The sequence below is a fragment of the Bombina bombina genome, chromosome 6 (assembly GCF_027579735.1).
Source record: "Bombina bombina isolate aBomBom1 chromosome 6, aBomBom1.pri, whole genome shotgun sequence".
In the NCBI taxonomy this organism is placed as follows: domain Eukaryota; kingdom Metazoa; phylum Chordata; class Amphibia; order Anura; family Bombinatoridae; genus Bombina; species Bombina bombina.
This window is the reverse complement of record NC_069504.1, coordinates 297,100,154-297,125,489: the sequence shown is the minus strand read 5'-3', so window position 1 is coordinate 297,125,489 and position 25,336 is coordinate 297,100,154. Positions and strand designations below refer to the sequence as shown.

Sequence of the window (25,336 nt, the reverse complement as noted above, 5' to 3'; positions counted from 1 at the left end):
TTGAACTTTCATGATTCAGATAGAGTGTGCAGTTTTTTTAAACAACTTTTAATTTGACTTCCATTAACAAAATTTACAGTCTTTTTATATCACCAGCTCCTACTGAGCATGTGCAAAAATTCACAGAATATATTATATGCATTTGGTATTGGCTGATGACTGTCACATGATGCAATGGGAGTGGAAATAAACATAACTTTAAACATTGTCAGAAAAAAAATCTACTACTGATTTGAAGTTTAAACTAAGTGCTATTGCATTATCTTTGTATCATAAATTTATTGATTATGCTAATCTACTTTATTTACTGGTACTTTAAGTTTCAGACTGCTAGAATTCTATAAATTTATCTAAAAGTGTTTATTTGAAGCTTTAATTTTATGTCAGTTAATTGAGTGTGCTAAGTGAATATCAGCAGAATCCCATATGAAAATGCTGTCCTTCTAAAAGAAGTGGGAAAAAGCAAACACTTAAAACATTTCGTTCAAAGAATAAAATATAACATTGTGCTATGCTTAGGATAAAAAAAAATATAGAATGGAAAACATAAAAATCAATTTGCAAAAGCTTAGGTCCATTAAATTTACAGCAACTGGTCAATTTAATGTGTAAAGCTGATGGGTCTGGATTACAGCAGATAACATTTTGAGGTTAGCTGTAAAATATAAACATTGCGTGTGCTCTGAAGTAGGTCTTTCCAAATCTCGGCTTACATAAACTGTAGGGATTGGCTTTGAGACAATTATGTAATGTCATTTACTCACTCCTGCTGCACAGCCTTCAACTGTCACACACACACAAAAATATATTAAACACTAAATAACATCAATAATTTAGCAATAGTAGCTACCTTTTGCAGGAACAAAGCAATCTATTAAAAAAATATCTAGGGCATCGCAAGAAATGACTAGCATGAAAAAAGCTGTAAAACAGATTAGAGGGATATGCAGAAGTCTCAAAAGTTATAGGGTGCAGGGCCGGCTCAAGGAATTGGACTATAAATTTGCTACTTGGGTCAGAGAATAAAATGACGCTCCCAACCCTCTTTCTTCTAGAGACTAAACACAACCATTGCACTGAAAAGCAAAGGTAATACACAGATATATACAAGGGATTTGGGTACTTTTAGATTAGTTAAGGTAACCATATTCTCCACATGTGTTGCCCCTAAAAGCAAGATTTATCAAGCAATATAACAATTCTCCTTTTTTATCTCCTATGCGTTTGCATCAGCACACCTCTGGAGAAACGTATTAGTGCGCCAAAATTTATAAAACATTTTTTATATTTTTTCGCTTTTCCAAAAGGCTAGCTCAGGTGAAGTATTTCCCCAGTACAATAATATACGCATAATTTATCATTTGAAATAAGCTTAATCATTAGTTATATGTAATTCTTGCTTACAGATAAAGTAAAGCATGTAATTTACTTTTTTACATTTATTTATAGAAAATTTGAATGGCTTCTGTCACTATTAAAACTGGAAGAAATGTCCTGTTCATGCTTCCAGAGAATTCTATTATTGTTTAAAAAGTGCTACAGCATTATGACGAGCTTACATGTAGGACAGGTTACTTTATCATTTTTGCTGTAATATCCATAATAAAACTAAGAGTGTTAGTGAAGTGTTATATAATCCCCCCCCCCAAAAAAAGCCACCAAAATCTACTGTAAATATGTATTAATAACAATACATTAATCTTAAAAAAAAGGCACCTTGCAACTGAAATTCCTGCTAACATTAAGATGAATCCCATGATGTGCACACAATACGAGCTCAAGTGAAATAATTTCTTATTCTTTTCTCGACTTTATTTATGAAGAACTTCAGTGTACGCATTTGTAGGAGAACTTTAAAGGGACAGTCCAGTCAAAATTACATTTTCAGGATTCAGATAGGACATGCAATTTTAATCAACTGTCCAAGTTACTTTTATCATCAAATTTTCTTTGTTCTCTTTGGTATTCTTTTGTTGAAAGCTAGGCTTATATGTCAATTTAATTTTTTGTTCCGGTTAGTTTAGTTTTCGGCAAAGCAACGAAAACAAAGCAAATGCCATTTTCATTATTTTCTTTGATTTTTCTGAAAACTAATGCAAATGTTTATAAGTTATTATATTAGGATTTAAAGAATATCACTCATTACAATGTATCTACATGTAACTATTACAAAAAACAAGTATTTCTATTAAAGTAATTTCATGTTTAAAATTTCCTTTCAACAAGCCATAAGAAACCTGTTCAGAGTAAAATGAATGAATGACATGAACAGCTAAGAACGTAACAGGAGAAAATTGTTAGACTTATTCAATGAAAGTTCACATACTGCAGTCATATTGTACCCTCTAGGGGACAAAAGAGAAATGACAGCACAAATAAAAAGTTCTAGTAATGCAATAAATGCTGTTTTATAATAGAGCATTTTTTTGAGAGCAGAGTAAATAGTTACAGGAATGGGGAAACTGATGCAGATGCTTCTGGAGTGAAAAATCCTAAACAAATAAACTAAATAATGCAATAAACAGAAATAAATTAATCAGTTGCACTGATTTAATTTAAACATAAATTGCAATGATTTTGTTTTATTTTCCCCACCCCCAAAAGACAAGGAACATTTTAATTTGACATAAACAGTAAAAAAAAAGCAACCATGCAAAAAGCAAAAAGGTTATTTTCTTTTATATCTTAAAAAGACATTAAGGGACCATTAATTATAAGAGTATAATCAACAAATGCAAAATACAATGCAATACAATAAGATAATAACGTTAATATAAGATGTTTAAGGTGTGTAGTTAAAAATATACTTTCATTATTTATTTTGTCCCCTTTTCATGCAGTTTAACTCTGAAAACAATGTGACAGATATAAAAAAGGGTGTGTGCAATCAAGATTTGCAGACTGATAGGATAATTAAGGACTGATATAAAATAAGAAATAAAGATAGTGTGCAGACAAGGCTGTGTGAAATATAAGATTGGTGAACTAATTATCTAAGTAGAAAAAAAAAAATATAAAAGGGAAAAACCTAGGTTCCAGCCTAGCAGCACCCATTAGTTTATATAAACAACATTTAACCTTATTTATTCAATATCTAAACAGCTATTTTTATAACATAAGCCAGATACTATACTTAGGGTAATCTTTGCTGTGACTAAATCTTTACATCTAGCATTTATTTACTGTTTAATACCCATTTAAGTGTTGATCAAACAACTTATTTAAAACACAGGAATGTGGGTTTACATACCAATGTTTTCCAATAACAAAATGAATACAAATATTTTAATTCACTTTTAGAAAATGTAGAAAAATATTTAAATGTAAAATACATCCACCTAAAAACAGCCTATAGATTTTCATTAAATATCACCTTAATCTTAAACTTTGATTTATTTGGATACCAACAAATTTGTTTTTGGTAAAAGAAACAAGTATCTTTGAGCTTTGGCACCAACAACAAAACAGTAAAAGGCCTATTTTACATCAGTTATTGCTATGATAACCACTTAACAGTTGTAAGTACACAAAAACCCTTATTTAAATAGTAGCAATCCCAACTTTGAACATAAGAAGCCTAATAATCTATATTTATACAATAATGTGTGATAAGTGTTTTTTGCATGGTTGTTACACAGGCAAACACAGGACCAATGCTTTTTTGTATTTTTAGTTATGATGACAACTATGCTGAATGAGCGTAGAAAAATCATTTAAAGCGGATTTCCTCATTCAAATAAGAAGTCTCTCACTCCTTTTTTTACCTCACTATGATTAGATTTTATACCCTCTTCACTCCACACACTGAGGCTAATATCCAGAACCTTTTCAATTACTTAAGTATAAGTTTGTATTCACTAATTTATTAAAAAGTGAAGACAACATATACTATACTTTAAAAATAACGGTGAAAAAATAGTCATACTTTATAATGGAATAAACTTACAGCAGATGGAAGATTGACTCCGACGTCTATTACAGCAGGTTGAAATGTTTGTGTATCTGCCACTTCAAACATAGGATTAATCTGTAAAACAAAATATTACTCCTTTAGGATATATAAGATTGGGGCACATACTCCGTTCGATTATCAGTGCTGCAATAATCTGCAAGATTAACAACAGTGCTTTTATTATAATATGTTTTAAACAGTGTACTCTTTTGCACTCTGCATTTTGCTTTAACAGAATAGCCGGTATTTACTAAAAAACAGCAAATAAAGACAAGAATAAGGAAGTTTCATAAAAACATAAATTATGCCTCCCTGACAAATTCATATCTTTCATGGCGGTAAGCGTCCAAGAGCTTTATAAAACACTTCCCCCCATACACATAGTTCAGTCTAATGTATAACCAAGCAAAGCGAGGTAAGAAAAAGGAATAAAAGCCATAAAAGGAGAAGGGAAAAAGATGCGCTGAAGAACAAATTAACCCCAAAAACATAAGGGTGGGGTAAATTAATTTATCAGGTAAACATAATTTATGTTTTCTTTCATACAGGTGGTGAAAGTTCATGATCCGATACTCCTGGGAACTAATACTCAAGCTGTGGAGTCCACAAGTAATAACATAAAGGGAGGGATTTAAAAAACATCTTTTTCACTGAGAAATTAAATGCACAATCCCAATATTTTTTTTTTCTCTTTTAATGCATTTAAAATAAATCAAACAGGAAAAAAATCAAACAGACAGCTGCCTGGAGAATCTTTTTACCAAAGGCTCCTTTAGAAGAAGCAAAAGAATCAAAACAGTAGAATTTTGTAAAAGTGTGCAAAGAAGACATAGTAACTGCCTTGCAAATCTGATCAACTGAAGCCTCATTCTTGAAAGCCCAAGAAGTCATAACTGACCTAGTAGAATGAGCAGTAATCCACTGCGGTGGAGGCTGACATGCCTCCAAGTAAGCCTTGTGAATCAAAAGTTTCAACCAAGAGGTCAAGGAAACAGCAGAAGCTTTTTGACCCTTCCTAAAAACAGAAAAACAAAAAGAAAAACTAGAAGTTTGTCTAAAGTCCTTAGTAGCATCAATGTAATATTTCAATGCCCTAACAACATCCAAAGAATGCAAAGATCTGAAGCATTCTTAGGATTAGGACACAAAGAAGGAACAACAATCTCTTGGATAAGGATGTCTGAAGAAACAACTTTAGGCAAAAAATAAAATGCTGTCCGCAAAATAGCCTTATCCTGATGAAGAATCAGATAAGGAGACTCCCGAGAAAGAGCAGACAATTCAGAAACTCTTCTAGCAGAAGAAATAGCCAAAAGAAACAATACTTTCCACGAAAGAAGTTTAATATACATCCTGTGCATGGGTTCAAAAGGAGGAGCCTGCAAAACCCTCAACAGCAAGTTAATATTCCATGGAGGAGAAATTGGCTTGATTACAGGTTTAATATGGACCAGAGCCTGAACAAAACTATGAATATCAGGAAGATTAGCAATCTTTCTGCGGAACAAAACTGAAAGAGCAGAAATCTACCCTTCAGAGAACTGGCAGACAGGCCTTTATCCAGACCATCTTGCAAGAACTGGAAAATCCTTGGAATTCTGAAAGAAAGCCAGGATAAACCCTGATCTATATGCCCAGAAATACAGGCCTTCCAGACCTTTTGATAGATTCTTCTAGTTACAGGCTTACGAGCCTGAATCAAGATATCAATTACACAGTCAGAGAAACCCTTCTGTTTAAGCACTGAATGTTTAATTTCCATGCCATCAAGTTCAGAGACTTGAGATCCGGATCTTGAGACAGAAGGTCTGCCTGCAGAGGCCAAGGAGAGCAGCTGGACATCTGAACCAGAACCACATACCAAGTCCTGCAAGGCCATGCTGGGGCAATCAGGATTACAGACAATTTATTTAGGCTTATCTTGGAAATTACTCTGGGAAGAAGTACCAAAGGTGGAAACATATAAGCAGGATGAAATGACCAAGGAACTACTAGAGCATCCACTAACTCTGCCTGGGTATTCCTGGACCACGCAAAGTACCTGGGAAGTTTGCTGTTTAAATGAAAGGCCATCAATCAACTCTATCTCTGGTAGACCCCAAAGATCCACAATCTGACTGAACACATCCTGGTGAAGAGACCATTAACCTGGATGCAGAGATTGACGACTGAGAAAGACTGCCTCACAGTTGTTCACCCCTAAATTGCAGAGACTCGACAATAATTGGTTTCTGCCCATGCCAGAATTTGAGACACCTTTTTTAAATGATATGTATTAGGTTCATTAGCAGGTCATATAAAGAAAAGGCATGATTTTGCAGAACAAACAAGACATTGACAGAAACAATGGTCATTCAACAGCTTACAACCAAAAAAAATAAAACAATCACAAAAATAGATTGCAAGCAGAAAGGTGAGGAAATTCTTATACAGCTTAAAATGGCCCGTAAATGATTTTTACATTTTGCACAACATATAAGGAGAAAAAAAAGGAAGAGAAAACTGTGATAATTCTCCGCTCTCCACTCCTATGCAAACCTATTGACTATCGAGTGTCATTCTGAGCCGGAAACCCAGCTCTCTCTTTCATATTAAGTTAAAAGGACAGTCGACACCAGCATTTTTATTGTTTTAAAAGATAGATAATCCCTTTATTACCCATTCCCCAGTTTTGCATAACCAACACAGTTATATTAATATACTTTTAACCTCTGTGATTATCTTGTATCTAAGCCTCTGCAAACTGCCCTTTTATTTCAGTTCTTTTGACAGACTTGCAGTTAAGCCAATCAGTGCCTGCTCCCAGATAACTTCACGTGCACGAGCACAGTTTTATCTATATGAAATACATGAACTAACACCCTCTAGGGGTGAAAAACTGTTAAAATGCATTCTGAAAAGAGGTGGTCTTTAAGGTCTAAGAAATTAGCATATGAACCTCCTAGGTTAAGCTTTCAACTAAGAATACCAAGAGAACAAAGAAAAATTGGTGATAAAAGTAAATTGGAAAATTGTTTAAAATGACATGCTCTATCTGAATCATAAAAGTTTATTTTGGCCTAGACTGTCCCTTTAATATACCATAGGCATCCTAGCTCTGTTAAGATTTTTTTTCTTTTCCCCTTTTCGAACTCCATCATTGCTAGAGAATTATGAGTTCCCCTCCTGATAGTTGAAAAACAAATGCTGTGACATTGTCTGTCTGGAAACCGAGATGATACTCTCTTTTTAACAGAGACCAAGTTTGAAGAGCCCTGAAAATTGCACAGAGTTCTAGATCATTGATTGGTAACCTTGCCTCCTCCCGAGGATCCCAAGCTCCCTGTGCTGTCAGAGACCTCCAAACAGCTCTCCAACCTTAGAGACTTGCATCTGTAGTAATCACAGTCCAGGTAGGATGAGCAAAAGAAGCCTCCTTAATAATAAACTGATTATCCAGCCACCAAATTAGAGACTGACTTTTACTGGGATCCCAAAATATCCTTTGAGAAAACAGTATAATCTCTGCACCATTGACGTAGCATACAAAGCTAAAGACGCCTCATGTGAAAACAAGCAAATGGAACTGTATCTAAAGCTGCAATCATGAGACCTAGGACTTTAATACAATGGGCATCCAAGGGATATGAGAGAGACTGAAGGTTCAAGCAAGCTGACACCAATTTTACCTTCTCTACACTGTTAAAGAAAGACTCACGGAAACTAAATCGATTTGAAAACCCATAAAAGTTACTTTTGTCTGAGAACCCAAAGAACTTTGTGGAAAATTGATCCTCCAACCATGCTGTTGAAGAAAGAAAAATCGATTGGTGTGAGTTTCTGCTAAAGGAAAAGATGAAGCTTGAACCAAGATGTCATCCAGGTATGGAAACACTGCAATACCCTGAGACCTGATCACAGACAAAAGGGCACCTAGAACCTTTGTGAATATTCTTAGAGCTGTAGCCAGACCAAATGGAAGAACAACAAACTGAAAATGCCTGTCCAGAAAGGCAAAACCTTATAAACGGAAAATGATCTTTGTGAATAGGAATATGAAGATAAGCAACCTTTAAATCTATTGTGGACATAAATTGTCCTTGCAGAACAAAAGGCAGAATAGACCGAATAGTTTCCATTTTGAAAGATGGAATCCTTACAAACCTGTTCAGAGCCTTCAGATCTAGAAATTGTCTAAAATTACCTTCCTTCTTTGGAACAATGAAGACTTTTAATTAAAATCCTATCCACTGTTCCTGAAAAGGAACTGGAACAATCACTCCCATATCTTCCAGATCTGAGACAGAATGAAAAAAAGCTTGAGCGTTTACAGGTTTCCTTGGAACACTGGACAGAAAAAAAACCTACCTGTGGTAGGCCTTGTTCTGAATCCTATTTGATATCCCTGAGAAACTATATTCAGAACCCAGGGGTCTGGAACACACTGAAATCAAGCCCCCTGAAAAAAATGCTTAATCTGCCCCCTACCAGAACCTCTGGATCGGCGTCCGTACCTTCATGCAGTTTTGGTTGTAGAGATAGATTTCTTACCCTGCTTACCCAGACTGAACCAGAGGAGCCTCGCTTACTATCCTGAGGAAAAAAACGCCCATTTACTTCCAGTAACAGAAAATATAATAGAATCGAAATGAGAACCAAATAATTTCTTTCCGAAATAACTTTCTGAAAGGAAAGAGATAATAATATGGATTTAGGCACCACATTTAGACCAGGATTTAAGCCATAAAGCTCTCCTGGCAAGGACCGCCAAAGACATGCTTTTGACATTAATTTTCATAATACAAATACAGCATCACAAATAAAATAATTGGCACACTAGACTAGACAACCAGTAAGTAGAAACAGCATTTACATAAGTAATATAAATAGCTGGCCTGTGAATATAGTCTGCATGTAAAAATGCCCTTCTATGAAAAGACTAACTTTCTATCTAAATGGTCATTATAAGATGTACTGTCTTGCAAAGGAATAGGAGTATGGTTAGCCAGAGTGGAAATGGCCCCATCCACCTTGGGAACTGTTTCCCACAAATCTGTATTAGCAGTTGGTAAAGGATATAACTTTTTAAACCTCGTAGAAGGAGTAAAATAATTACCTGGCTTAGACCATTCCCTAGAAATCATGTCAGAGACAGCATCAGGAATAGGGAAACCTCAGAGAAATTAGCACATTTAGGGACAAAATGAAACTGCTCCGTTATAGCATATGGCCAAGCAATGCAATAAACATTTTAACCCCTTAAAAAAAAGCTCTTGAGGAATTGAAATCACTTGCTTCCTCCTAAATAGCTTCTTATTTTTTATTATTTTTTTAAATAAACTCACAGGTACAATACGTACTATGCCAAACTGCAAAACAAAGCAGGAGAGTTTAACATAACATCCAAAGTCAAATAACGCTCATCAGAAGTATAGTGACCGTGAAACAAACAAAAAGCTAAAAAAGAATTTAGTGCACCAAAAACCGACAATGAACAAGAGTAAACCGGTTGACGCGTGAATGAACTATAGAAAGGCTAAAGGGATGTGTGCTAACCCCGCGTGTGCAACCGGGACAACCTAAAGGAAACACAAACTAAGCACAGCAAAAAAGACCAACACGCACAAAACAGCAAGGGAATAGTTTAAAGGATTTGTCCCAGGGCCATATATATTAATATATATATACACTGCTCAAAAAAATAAAGGGAAAACTTAAACAACACAATGTAACTCCAAGTCAATCACACTTCTGTGAAATCAAACTGCCCACAATTTCACATGCTGTTGTGCAAATGGGATAGACAAAAGGTGGAAATTATAGGCAATTAGCAAGACACCCCCAATAAAGGAGTGGTTCTGCAGGTGGTGACCACAGACCACTTCTCAGTTCCTATGCTTTCTGGCTGATGTTTTGGTCACTTTTGAATGCTGGCAGTGCTTTCACTCTAGTGGTAGCATGAGACGGAGTCTACAACCCACACAAGTGGCTCAGGTAGTGCAGCTCATCCAGGATGGCACATCAATGCAAACTGTGGCAAGAAGGATTGCTGTGTCTGTCAGCGTAGTGTCCAGAGCATGGAGGCGCTACCAGGAGACAGGCCAGTACATCAGGAGACGTGGAGGAGGCCAACAACCCAGCAGCAGGACCGCTACCTCCGCCTTTGTGCAAGGAGGAACAGGAGGAGCACTGCCAGAGCCCTGCAAAATGACCTCCAGCAGGCCACAAATGTGCATGCGTCTGCTCAAACGGCCAGAAACAGACTCCATGAGGGTGGTATGAGGGCCCGACGTCCACAGGTAGGGGTTGTGCTTACAGCCCAACACCGTGCAGGACGTTTGGCATTTGTCAGAGAACACCAAGATTGGCAAATTCACCACTGGTGCCCTGTGCTCTTCACAGATGAAAGCAGGTTCACACTGAGCACATGTGATAGACATGACAGAGTCTGGAGATGCCGTGGAGAACATTCTGCTGCCTGCAAAATCCTCCAGCATGACCGGTTTGGCAGTGGGTCAGTAATGGTGTGGGGGGGCATTTCTTTGGGGGCCGCACAGCCCTCCATGTGCTCGCCAGAGGTATCCATTAGGTACCGAGATGAGATCCTCAAACCCTTGTGAGACCATATGCTGGTGCGGTTGGTCCTGAGTTCCTCCTAATGCAAGACAATGCTAGACCTCATGTGGCTGGAGTGTGCCAGCAGTTCCTGCAAGACGAAGGCATTAAAGCTATGGACTGGCCCGTCCGTTCCCCAGACCTGAATCCAATTGAGCACATCTGGGACATCATGTCTCGCTCCATCTACCAACGTCACGTTGCACCACAGACTGTCCAGGAGTTGGCAGATGCTTTAGTCCAGGTCTGGGAGGAGATCCCTCAGGAGACCATCCGCCACCTCATCAGGAGCATGCACAGGCATTGTAGGGAGGTCATACAGGCACATGGAGGCCACACACACTACTGGGCCTCATTTTGACTTGTTTTAAGGACATTACATCAAAGTTGGATCAGCCTGTATTGTGTTTTTCCACTTTAATTTTGAGTGTGACTCCAAATTCAGAACTCCATGGGTCGAAACATTTGATTTCCATTTTTTTATTTTTGTGTGATTTTGTTGTTAGCACATTCAACTATGTAAAGAACAAAGTATTTCATTAGAATATTTAATTCATGCAGATCTAGGATGTGTTTATTTAGGTGTTTCCCTTTATTTTTTGGAGCAGTATATATATATATATTAATATATATATATATATATATAATATATATAATATATATATATAGTGCCCATAACATAGCTATAAGAGTGTCTAAATGTTAATAAATGATACTCACTCAGTGGACACTCATACACTAGCAAACATTCAGCAGATAGCCAAAATCAGTACTGAAACACATCAGCAGAGGGTTATAGAACAGGAATATATTGTAGATCCATAAAGGGATGCAAAGACCAGTCCCTGCGACTAATCATGGAGTTTTTTAAAGGGACAACTGAACCCACATTTTTTTCTTTCGTGATTTAGTTAGAGCATTGTAATTTTAATCAACTTTCAAATTTACTCCTATTATCAATGTATCTTTATATGAAAAATAAGGCATTCTAAGCTTTTCTTGGTTCAGAACTCTGGACAGCAGTGTTTTGATTGGTGGATGAATTTATCCACCAATCAGCGCAAGGACAACCTAGGTTGTTCACCAAAAATGGGCCGACATCTAAACTTACATTCTTGCATTTCAAATAAAGATAACAAGAGAATAAAGAACTTTTGATAAGAGGAGAAATTAGAAAGTTGCTTAACATTTCATGCTCTATCTGAATCACAAAAGAAAAACTTTGGGTTCAATGTCCCTTTAAGTAAAAAAATAATTAGAAACCCTACCCCATATACATCCCTCTGACAAGCACTGTACTCTGAGGGGACAACGGGCTTCAATATAGTCTGAAAACCCATCTCTCTGAAGAATCAAATGCACATCTTGATTCTTCAACCACCTCCAGCATAGACAAAGTAAAGATTGAGGTATGTGTGACAGGTTTTATAGAGCTCTTGGGTTTTGGGAATCTTTGTCTCCTCCTAGTGGTAGAGAAGAGTAATTCCCAGAAGTAATGGATTGTGGACTACCCCTAACTGTATGAAATAAAGTATATTGAAGGGACACTGAATACATTTTATAAACATAGCACATCTTTCACTACATTCCAGTGCTGACCTGATGTTTGCATATGTGCAGCAACTCTCCTTCAGATACTGCAGTGTAACCTAGGTTGCATAATGGCAGTACCTTTGATTAAAGGGATGTGCATGAAATGTATTTAATGTTCAGTATCCCTTTATCAATTATATAAAAACATGATACAGTAAAGTAGTAGTAAAGGTTAAGATTCCATGGAGGAGAAATAGGCTTAATAACAAGGTTAAATATGAACCAAAGCCTGAAAGAAACAATGATCATCAGGAATATTAGCAATCTTTCTGTGGAACAAAACAGAAAAGAGCAGAAATCTGTCCTTTACAAGGAACTGGCAGATAAACACTTATCTAAACCATTCCTGCAAAAACTGAATGGATCCTAGGAACTCTAAAAGAATGCCAGGAAAAACCATGATCTATACACCAGGAAATATAGGTCTTATACATTTCCTGAATTAGAGTCTCAATTAAAGAATCTGAGAAACCTCTATGCCTCAGAACTAAGCGTTCAAATTCCCTGCCATCAAGTTTGGAGACTTTAGATCAGGATGGAAGAAAGGACTTTGAGCTAGAAGGTCTGACCCTAGAGGAAGAAGCCAAGGAGGAAAACTGGACCAGATCTGCATACCAAATCCTGCAAGGCCATGCTGAAGAAATCAGGATTACAAATTTCTCTTGATTTATCTTGGAAATCACTCTGGGAAGAAGAACCAGAGGAGGAAACAGATAAGCAGGCTGAAATGACCAATGAACTACTAGAGCATCCACTGCCACTGCTTGTGGATCCCTGGACCTTGTAAAGTACCTCGGGAGTTTGTTGTTCAAAAGAGAGGCCATCAGGTCTATCTTTGGTTAATCCCAAAGATCCACAATCAGATTGAACACATCCTGATGGAGAGACCATTTCCCTGAATGAAAAGACTGACAACTGAGAAAGTCTGCTTCCCAATTGTTCACTCCTGGGATGTGAACTAAAGCTGTAACTAACAATTACTTTCATAATTGATTAATCGGACGATTATTTTTTCAATTAATGGACTAATCGGATAAAAAAAAATCAATAATTTTTTCCTATATTTAAAATAAAATCCACATACTGAGTGTTACAAATATAAACTTCAGACTAAAACTTTACATTCACACAACTGTTTGTCCAATTTTTAAGCAGCAGAGCACATTTTTATAATTAAGCAAAACCACAAACAAAAAAAACAAAGGTAGAGGTTGAATCTAGAATCTGGTACATAACAATTTATAAAAAAATATAAAAAATAATTTCTTCACATAAACCAGGAGTAGTTGTAAACTTATACTGTCCTAAAAAAGTGAAAAGTAAATGTCTGTAGATGTCCTTTAGGCTAAAGGCATAAACATAAAACACAATACGATGTGCAGGAGCTCATTGCAGTGGAGTGAAGAAGCTAGGGCCATGCACAACTGACTAATCGCAAACCAAATAATCGGTTATGAGATTCGTTGACAACTATTTTCATAAACGATTAATATTGATTATATTGATTAGTTGTTGCAGCTCTAATGTGAACTGCATAAATTAGGCAAGAATTGGCTTCTGCCCAAGAGAATATTCAAGATACTTCCCACAAAGTTATGGAACTGTGAGTTCCCCTCTGGTGATTAACATAAGTACTGCTGTAACATTGTCTGACTAGAAACAGAGATAAGACTCCCTTTTCAAAAGAGGACAAGCTTGAAGAGCCCTGACAATAGCACCGAGTTCTAGAACATTGATTGGAAACCTTGCCTCCCGAGTATCCCAAACCCCCTGTGCTTTCAGGGACCCCCAAACTGCTTCCCAACCTAAAAGACTTACATCTTTAGTGATCACAGACCAGGTAGGAAGAGCAAAATAATCTCCCTAAATAATGAGCAGATGATTCACCCACCAAGTCAGAGACTGACTTGTACTGGAATCTAAGTATATCTGTTGAGATAGCTGAGAATAATTACTGCACCATTGATGAAGCATACAAAGCTGGAGATTTTACATGTGAGATCGAGCAAAAGGAACTGCCTCTGTAGCTGCAATCATGCGACCTAGATCCTTCATACACTGAGCCACTGTAGGGAATAAAAGAGACTGAAGGTTCAGACAGGCTGAGACTAATGTCATCCTTTAAACGATAAAAGTGTATATCCTGCGCAGATAACAGAAGGGAAAGGGGATATGAAATACCTCTGGCTCTCCTCAGCGGGTCCCTAGTGTACCCAATATGAAAGTAGAAAATAGATGGGGTGGAGGTGAGCGCCAAAAAAGGCTGAGGTAGGGAATGGGGACACCTGTTAGACTGATAGAGCGGTGTCCACAATGTAGGTTCTCTTGTTGACGTTGGTGGAATCGATGTACAAATAGTATAATAACTATAAATTAGTTGTAAACTTTAAGAATGTATATCAATGTTTAATCCACACAAAAATGTTAAAATATCTCAGATCTACTTAAAAACATACACAGTCCTAAAAATAGAAATAAAAATAACAATCATATAAAATCATGGATCCATGTTACAATAAAATAAATGCAAAAAATGGGAATGCACAATAAAAACCTTTTTGCAATAATTGATCTTATAGACCAAGTATCCTAATTAGGCCACGTGTCCTAATTGGAGTAGTTTATTTAGAAACAGTCCAGATGGTGGTAAATGTTCTTATGGTTATATTTGTCCAATTAAATCACAATATGGCAAAAAAAAATTAGTGTCTCTGTCCGTGACCAATTCTGAAATAATTCCAAAGCAGTGTGTGTCCTGTGCCTGAAATGGTGAGAAAATGGAAAATCCAAAAATGTGTGATCACTTAATGTGAAAAAAAGGGGAAAAAAATGTAGAAAAAATGTAGAAAAAATGTGTAACCTTGCAAAAAATGTGAGAATCCTCCAGTTTATGTGGCAAAAAGTGAGTATTCAAGGTGATTAAAAAAGTGTCCAATGTGATATAGTGATTTCTGTGCAATGAAGTTGTAGCTCAGTATGATCCAATCAAAAACCAAATAACATTGTGCAAAAACCTGTAAAGAAAACAAACAATACTATAATATATACAAACTGTTAAGTGGGTATATCAGTATTATGCTTACTCAAATCAGTCGACGCGTTTCGGCCATGTACTCCTGGCCTTTATCAAGACTAACATTGTGAGTAAGCTGAGAGAATTTATAGGAGCTGTTGCTAATGTTTGGGCGCCAAAAAGCTAGTAGGCCACGCCCCCTTCCGGTTAGGTGCATTGTGGGTATGGGCAAAAGTTTAGTTTTAAAATGTACTCTTAAAAGATCAAAATATTAATTTATGAGTCTTAACTATTATTGTGTTCTTGGGGCCATTTCAATTTGGGCTATTTGCTTTGTCTATGTGCCCTTAGTTGGCATCCTAAGTATGATAAATTTGTATTCCACCTACACTTCCGGTTTCGCTAGTGTTTGTCATGTTTACTTCCGGTTTTTCTAATGTTGGCTCATATCCTGTGGGTTAGTGATGCTATCATACTTCGATAGCTATCTATTTAGGTATTGACCTAACTCCCTTTGTATATCATATGGCGACTACTTTATCTTTTAGCTAAAGCTGCCTTTACTTTCATTCTTTCTCTTTATTACCTCTGTTCGGCACATATTTATACTTCCGGTTAGCGCATATTAGCACTTCCGGTTTCGCTATGTCATAGCACTTCCGGTTTCTGTTGTTTTCCGGTATCGTGATTGTCTAATACTTCCGGTTTCGATAGGTTACACTACCACACAGAGACTAATGTGAGAATAAATCTAAGCTGCCTATTAATAAGTGCTGGATATATGGCGGTATGTTTGGGTACATGAGTGAATATTGTGATGTAACCAAATCCAAGTACCTATGGTATAGTTTGTGTTACCATACTCAGACTCGAGTAAATTAGTAAAACAATTTTAAATTATTTAAAATAATTTAAAATAAAATAATATAACATAATTAAAATATTAAAATAATCTAAATAATCCAAAATACAGTTCACCAAAAATACAATAAAAATACAATCGGGTTACATGGAATAAGATAAAATAAAATGAAATCAGGATAACACTGATACTAATAGAATGCCATATGGAACTGGCTATACAATGAATACCTCCTAAAATCAGAGTTGAAATATGAGCTTGAGCAGTTATTTGTACTACTGTCACTCTGATTTTAGGAGGTATTCATTGTATAGCCAGTTCCATATGGCATTCTAGATTTATTCTCACATTAGTCTCTGTGTGGTAGTGTAACCTATCGAAACCGGAAGTATTAGACAATCACGATACCGGAAAACAACAGAAACCGGAAGTGCTATGACATAGCGAAACCGGAAGTGCTAATATGCGCTAACCGGAAGTATAAATATGTGCCGAACAGAGGTAATAAAGAGAAAGAATGAAAGTAAAGGCAGCTTTAGCTAAAAGATAAAGTAGTCGCCATATGATATACAAAGGGAGTTAGGTCAATACCTAAATAGATAGCTATCGAAGTATGATAGCATCACTAACCCACAGGATATGAGCCAACATTAGAAAAACCGGAAGTAAACATGACAAACACTAGCGAAACCGGAAGTGTAGGTGGAATACAAATTTATCATACTTAGGATGCCAACTAAGGGCACATAGACAAAGCAAATAGCCCAAATTGAAATGGCCCCAAGAACACAATAATAGTTAAGACTCATAAATTAATATTTTGATCTTTTAAGAGTACATTTTAAAACTAAACTTTTGCCCATACCCACAATGCACCTAACCGGAAGGGGGCGTGGCCTACTAGCTTTTTGGCGCCCAAACATTAGCAACAGCTCCTATAAATTCTCTCAGCTTACTCACAATGTTAGTCTTGATAAAGGCCAGGAGTACATGGCCGAAACGCGTCGACTGATTTGAGTAAGCATAATACTGATATACCCACTTAACAGTTTGTATATATTATAGTATTGTTTGTTTTCTTTACAGGTTTTTGCACAATGTTATTTGGTTTTTGATTGGATCATACTGAGCTACAACTTCATTGCACAGAAATCACTATATCACATTGGACACTTTTTTAATCACCTTGAATACTCACTTTTTGCCACATAAACTGGAGGATTCTCACATTTTTTGCAAGGTTACACATTTTTTCTACATTTTTTCCCCTTTTTTTCACATTAAGTGATCACACATTTTTGGATTTTCCATTTTCTCACCATTTCAGGCACAGGACACACACTGCTTTGGAATTATTTCAGAATTGGTCACGGACAGAGACACTCATTTTTTTTTGCCATATTGTGATTTAATTGGACAAATATAACCATAAGAACATTTACCACCATCTGGACTGTTTCTAAATAAACTACTCCAATTAGGACACGTGGCCTAATTAGGATACTTGGTCTATAAGATCAATTATTGCAAAAAGGTTTTTATTGTGCATTCCCATTTTTTGCATTTATTTTATTGTAACATGGATCCATGATTTTATATGATTGTTATTTTTATTTCTATTTTTAGGACTGTGTATGTTTTTAAGTAGATCTGAGATATTTTAACATTTTTGTGTGGATTAAACATTGATATACATTCTTAAAGTTTACAACTAATTTATAGTTATTATACTATTTGTACATCGATTCCACTAATGTCATCCTTCTCTGTTCTGTGAGAGAGTCATGAATCTATCTGGAAACCAAGGAAAGAAATCATTGTCTGAGGAATCAAATAACTCTTTGTTAAATTGATCCTTTAACCATGTATTTGAAGACACAACAACAGTTGTTTGCTGTGAGATTCTGCTAAGAGACAAGACTGAGCCTCAAATAAGATATCATCCAGGTAAGGAAACACTGCAATACACCGAGCTCTGATCAAAGACAAAAGGGCACCTAGAACCTTGGCAAATATCTGTGGAGCTGTAGCTAGACCAAATGGAAGAGCAATAAACTAGGGCTACAACTAACGATTACTGTCATAATTGATTAGTTGGCCGATTATTTTTTTGATTAATCGGATACATTTTTTTTAAAAAAAAATAAGATTACTTAAGGGATGGTCTACACCAATATTTATTGTTTAAAAAGATAGATAATCCCTTTATTACCCAAACCTCTGTTTTGCATAACTAGCACAGAGACTACTTAGCTAATGTTAAGAAATTGTAAAAAATATAAATTATGCTTACCTGATAATTTCCTTTTCATCTGATGGAAAGAGTCCACAGCTGCATTCATTACTTTTGGGAAATAAGAACCTGGCCACCAGGAGGAGGCAAAGACACCCCAGCCAAAGGCTTAAATACCTCCCCCACTTCCTCATAACCCCATTCATTCTGCCGAGGAACAGTAGAAGAAATATCAGGGTGAAAAGCTACGAGAAAAAATAAGGACGCCCCACATAAAATTCGTGTGGGGAGCTGTGGACTCTTTCCATCAGAAGAAAAGGAAATTATCAGGTAAGCATAATTTATGTTTTTCTTCTTAAATGGAATAAGTCCACAGCTGCATTAATTACTTTTTGGAAAACAATACCCAAGCTAAAGAGGACACTGAATGCCAAGATGGGAGGGTACAATAGGCGGCCCATTCTAAGGGCACCAAGCCTGAACCGTTAACAATAAAAAATCCTGTTTCATCCGAAGCAGAGAAAATCCATTTTATGTATTAAAGGAAAAGCCCCAATGACACTGACTTGCAGCTAGTCCAGAGCCAAACCAGAGACCGCAAAACGGACTCGACGGAGCCGACAGGCAATCAAGAGACACTGTCGCCCTACCCATTCATTCCTCACAAATGAAGGAAAACCAGCCGAAATCCTCAAGGGGACAAGGCAAAGGAGGACCTAGAAAATCGCAAGGTCCCAGACCACAGGAAAAAAACACCTCCAGAGTGGGCACCGCTTACAGAGGCCAAAATAGACACAAGCAGAGAAGGATCCCTCAACGATACCAAGCGAAACCAGGAATAATACCGAGCACAGAGACAAAAAGGATGTCTCCACAACATCCTGCAAGCATGGATGTCAACAAAGAGGCAAAATCCTCCCAGCGCCGATCCACAGAATAATAAAGGATTCGGCCAAGAAAGCCTGTAATAGACCCGAGCGAAAACCTCAAGATTGAGAACACAGAGTCCATAACAGGACGGCCCAGAGGAAACTTGCAAGGATAAGAGACAGTCAACAAGAAGACAGACCGCATAAACCAGCCCCTCGACAGAGGCACGCTCCAGGCAATCTAAGTTCCCGGACCTACTCACAGATCTCTAAAAACAGGGGAAACGCGAAACCTCCATAGAGGACCCAGAGAAGGACAGTATACCATCAGAACCCAAAGGAAGAGTAAACCCTCTCCTGTTAAAGGAGCAAGGAGAAAGAAAATCCATCTCCCAGGAAACTGAGCTATCAGGAGAAACTCCATAAGCATACACATCCAGAAAAGACTGTGACCCATAGACCGCTCGGTCATCCTGATCTGTAGACCCACCCCCAGCTGGACCAACCCAGCCACAGGGATCCAATACAGGGAACAAAATAATCCCAAAACTAGTACAGGAATGAGCGTAAACATGGTACAGCCATCTCCTCAGAGCACAAGTATAACTTGAATCTGAAAACAGACAAGGCCATAGACCTAAGGATCCATCCAAATAAGGCCCCACAGTCTGACTTGGAGCCAGCAAGACCCCATGTGGAAACAATTCCACCCTCTACTTCCCTACCAGGAGAAGCCCTAAGAAAGGACTCCATCTCCAAGGAAGGAGATTAGCCCCTAAAGAAAAAAGGGAAGAAGTCGGAAGGGCAACAAGTGTCCTCAAGGCCCAAAGCCACCGGCCAATTGGGAAGAAAATCCCCAATGTCTTAAAAGGACCCCCCTACAGGTAGCTTCGCCAAACATAGGGACAACCGACCCATTCCCTGCAGAGCAGATAATCCACGGGTACACTGACAAACTGTACAGGGGAATGCACCCTTAAAGTGCACCAAAATTGGAACCCAACGCCAGCAGCTGGGCATCAACTCACAACCCTTGAGGCGCAAGCCACACAGCTAACCCCTAGATGACAGGGGTTACTCCGTAGTAAAAAGAGTAAGAAATACTCTTAAAACCAGGAAAACCCTGACCAGGTCAGGTAGACGGAGCAAGGACATAGCCCAAGTTCCCACTACCATCAAACCCCCAAACCAACCCCCGAGATCCAAGATTCCAAAAACCAAACCCAAGACTGGGTCAGGAAGAAGGCGAAATGAAACATCAGATAGCGGAAGTCTCAGGGGAGAAAAACAGGTCTGGGTGCCTAATAGTTACAGTAAACCCTACCTGAAACTAAACAACCCAACTGGCCAAAAAAAACAGAAAAGGGGAAATGGACACATATCAGATAATCCAGCTTAGCGAGGGAAGCTTGAAAGTCCTGACCAAAGAAAGGAACCATCCCTAGCCAAAATCCAACACTCCAAGAAGCAGGGCTAGAAGTCGTATGAAGGGACTTCTCAAAGCCTCAGGACAACAGAAGGGATACCTCAAGGTCCACAAAACCCTACTAGCAGGGCTAATCTCCCCATCACCTCCACATAGACAGAGGACACAGGAAAGAGAAAGGCTCTAAACCTTCCCAGCTCCAGGAAACCCAGAGCTAAATGAGATCCCCACAGGGATCAACCAACATCCGGGACGCCGATCCCTAAAAGGAGATCTAACTCACCCGGAGAATGTAAGGAGACCCAAAGGCCCCATAACTCAAACAGACCATCACGTCCAAGAGGAAAGCTGTATCTAAAACACTAGAAACTGCCTACGCATACACCTACAAGGTGACCAGAGCTGCAATAGGCTTCAAAAATGTAAACCTTCCGCATGCTGGACAGCTATTCATACAAGCTGTAGGATCAAGTCCCAGCAGGACCATCCATAGACCTAAAACTGAAGGCCAAATCACTAAAAACAGCAGTGACGGAGCCTAAGCCCACCAACCCTCTCCCACATGGAGGAGGAACTCTAGGTTCTGAAGAAATCAGATGTCAGAAAGAGTGATGTAGTGGAACACTCCTCATGTATGACCAGAGGCTATAAGGACTGAAACCATCCTTCCCGCATCACGAACCCACCGTTCTCTCAAATGCTTAGTGAAACATGGAAAAACACAATTTATGCTTACCTGATAAATTTATTTCTCTAGTGGTGTATCCAGTCCACGGATCATCCATTACTTATGGGATATTCTCACATCCAACAGGAAGTTGCAAGAGGACCCACAGCAAAGCTGTTATATAGCTCCTCCCCTCACTACCATATCCAGTCATTCGACCGAAAACAAGCAGAGAAAGGAGAAACCATAGGGTGCAGTGGTGACTGTAGTTTAAATTTAAAAATAACCTGCCTTAAAATGACAGGGCGGGCCGTGGACTGGATACACCACTAGAGAAATAAATTCATCAGGTAAGCATAAATTGTGTTTTCTCTAGTAAGGTGTATCCAGTCCACGGATCATCCATTACTTATGGGATACCAATACCAAAGCTAAAGTACACGGATGAAGGGAGGGACAAGGCAGGTACTTAAATGGAAGGTACCACTGCCTGTAAAACCTTTCTCCCAAAAATAGCCTCCGAAGAAGCAAAAGTATCAAATTTGTAGAATTTTGAAAAAGTATGAAGTGAAGACCAAGTCGCCGCCTTGCAAATCTGTTTAACAGAAGCCTCATTTTTAAAGGCCCAAGTGGAAGCCACAGCTCTAGTAGAATGAGCTGTAATCCTTTCAGGGGGCTGCTGTCCAGCAGTCTCATAGGCTAAGCGTATTATGCTTCTTAGCCAAAAAGAAAGAGAGGTTGCCGAAGCCTTTTGACCTCTCCTCTGTCCAGAGTAAACAACAAACAAAGCAGATGTTTGTCGAAAATCTTTAGTAGCTTGTAAGTAAAACTTTAAAGCACGGACCACATCCAGATTGTGTAATAGACGTTCCTTCTTTGAAGAAGGATTGGGACACAAGGAAGGAACAACAATCTCTTGATTGATATTCTTGTTAGATACCACCTTAGGTAAAAACCCAGGCTTGGTACGTAGCACTACCTTATCAGAATGAAAGATCAGATAAGGAGAATCACATTGTAAGGCAGATAGCTCAGACACTCTACGAGCCGAGGAAATAGCTACCAAAAAAAGGACTTTCCAAGATAAAAGCTTTATATCTATGGAATGAAGAGGTTCAAACGGAACTCCTTGAAGAACCTTAAGAACCAAATTTAAGCTCCATGGTGGAGCAACAGGTTTGAACACAGGCTTGATTCTGACTAAAGCCTGACAAAATGCCTGAACGTCTGGAACACCTGCCAGACGCTTGTGCAAAAGAATAGACAGAGCAGAAATCTGTCCCTTTAAGGAACTAGCTGACAAACCCTTTTCCAAGCCTTCTTGGAGAAAAGATAATATCCTGGGAATCCTGACCTTACTCCATGAGTAACCCTTGGATTCGCACCAATATTACGCCATATCTTATGGTAAATTCTCCTAGTGACAGGCTTTCGTGCCTGTATTATGGTATCAATGACTGACTCAGAGAAGCCACGCTTTGATAAAATCAAGCGTTCAATCTCCATGCAGTCAGTCTCAGAGAAATTAGATTTGGATGGAGGAAAGGACCCTGAAGTAGAAGGTCCTGTCTCAGAGGCAGAGTCCATGGTGGCAATGATGACATGCCCACTAGATCTGCATACCAGGTCCTGCGTGGCCACTCAGGCGCTATTAGAATCACCGATGCTCTCTCCTGCTTGAACTTGGCAATCAGACGAGGGAGCAGAGGAAACGGTGGAAACACGTAAGCCAGGTTGAAAGACCAGGACGCTGCTAGAACGTCTATCAGCGTCGCCCTGGGATCCCTGGACCTGGATCCGTAACAAGGAAGCTTGGCGTTCTGTCGAGATGCCATGAGATCCAGTTCTGGTTTGTCCCAGCGATGAATCACTTGTGCAAACACCTCCGGATGGAGTTCCCACTCCCCCGGATGAAAAGTCTGTCGACTTAGAAAATCCGCCTCCCAGTTCTCTACACCTGGGATATGAATAGCTGATAGATGGCAAGAGTGTATCTCTGCCCAATGAATTATCTTTGAGACTTCTAACATCGCTTGGGAACTTCTTGTTCCCCCTTGATGGTTGATGTAAGCCACAGTCGTGATGTTTTCCGACTGAAATCTGATGTACCTCAGAGTTGCCAACTGAGGCCAAGCCTGAAGAGCATTGAATATCGCTCTTAGCTCCAGAATATTTATTGGAAGGAGAGACTCCTCCTGAGTCCACGATCCCTGAGCCTTCAGGGAGTTCCAGACTGCACCCCAACCTAGAAGGCTGGCATCTGTTGTTACAATTGTCCAATCTGGCCTGCGAAAGGTCATACCTTTGGACAGATGGACCCGAGATAGCCACCAGAGAAGAGAATCCCTGGTCACTTGGTCCAGATTCAGTTGAGGAGACAAATCTGTGTAATCCCCGTTCCACTGACTGAGCATGCATAGTTGCAGCGGTCTGAGATGTAAGCGTACAAAAGGCACTATGTCCATTGCCGCTACCATTAAGCCGATTACTTCCATACCCTGAGCCACCGAAGGGCGCGGAACCCGGCAGGAATTTAGAAGCTTTGATAACCTGAACTCCGTCAGGTAAATTTTCATTTCTACAGAATCTATCAGAGTCCCTAGAAAGGAAACTCTTGTGAGTGGGGATAGAGAACTCTTTTCCTCGTTCACTTTCCACCCATGCGACCTCAGAAATGCCAGTACTATGTCTGTATGAGACCTGGCAATTTGGAAGTTTGACGCCTGTATCAGGATGTCGTCTAAATAAGGGGCTACTGCTATGCCCCGCGGCCTTAGGACCGCCAGAAGGGACCCTAGAACCTTTGTGAAGATCCTTGGGGCTGTAGCTAATCCAAAGGGTAGAGCTACAAACTGGTAATGCCTGTCTAGAAAGGCAAACCTGAGAAACCGATGATGATCTTTGTGTATCGGAATGTGAAGGTAAGCATCCTTTAGATTCACTGTAGTCATATATTGACCCTCCTGGATCATAGGTAGGATGGTACGAATAGTTTCCATCTTGAATGATGGAACTCTGAGGAATTTGTTTAAGATCTTTAGATCCAGAATTGGTCTGAATGTTCCCTCTTTTTTGGGAACCACAAACAGATTTGAGTAAAAACCCTGTCCCTGTTCCTCTTTTGGAACTGGATGGATCACTCCCATAACTAGGTCTCTTACACAGTGTAAGAGTGCCTCTCTCTTTATCTAGTTTGCAGATAGTTGTGAAAGGTGAAATCTCCCTATGGGGGGAGAAGCTTTGAAGTCCAGAAGATACCCCTGGGATATAATTTCCAACGCCCAGGGATCCTGAACATCTCTTGCCAGGTCTGGTTTGGCCTCCAGACCGCTTTGGACTGAGCAACAGTTCCCTCTTGTCTTGCATTAGAGGAGGTTGATGCTGCACCTGCCTTGAAGTTTCGAAAGGCACGAAAATTAGACTGTTTGGCCCTGGATTTGGACCTGTCCTGAGGAAGGGCATGAGCTTTACCTCCAGTAATATTAGCAATAATCTCCTTCAAACCAGGCCCGAATAAAGTCTGCCCCTTGAAGGGAATGTTAAGTAGCTTAGATTTTGAAGTCACGTCAGCTGACCATGATTTAAGCCATAGCGCTCTGCGCGCCTGTATAGCAAAATCAGAATTCTTAGCCGTTAGTTTAGTCAAATGAACAATGGCATCAGAGACAAAAGAATTGGCTAGCTTAAGTGCCCTAAGTTTGCCAAGTATTTCATCCAATGGAGTCGCTACCTGTAAGGCCTCTTCCAGAGACTCAAACCAGAACGCCGCAGCAGCAGTGACAGGGGCAATGCATGCAAGGGGCTGTAGGATAAAACCTTGTTGACAAAATATTTTCTTAAGGTAACCTTCTAATTTTTTATCCATTGGATCTGAAAAAGCACAACTGTCCTTGACAGGGATAGTAGTACGCTTTGCTAATGTAGAAACTGCTCCCTACACCTTAGGGACTGTCTGCCATAAGTCCCGTGTGGTGGCGTCTATAGGAAACATTTTTCTAAAAATAGGAGGGGGAGAGAACGGCACACCTGGTCTATCCCATTCCTTATTAATAATTTCTGTAAACCTTTTAGGTATTGGAAAAACATCAGTACACACCGGCACTGCATAGTATTTATCCAGTCTACAC

The 25,336-nt window shown here is 38.9% G+C and overlaps 1 protein-coding gene across 1 annotated transcript in view; it reads right to left on the bottom strand.

The window, feature by feature from the left end:
- The window catches only part of POC1B (POC1 centriolar protein B), a 689,402-nt gene that overhangs the window by 360,483 nt on the left and 303,583 nt on the right, over nucleotides 1–25,336 (bottom strand). The window contains exon 12 of the mRNA XM_053719233.1: nucleotides 3,947–4,027. Within this exon, the coding sequence (XP_053575208.1) occupies nucleotides 3,947–4,027 (81 nt within the window). The remainder of the gene's footprint in view (nucleotides 1–3,946; nucleotides 4,028–25,336) is intronic.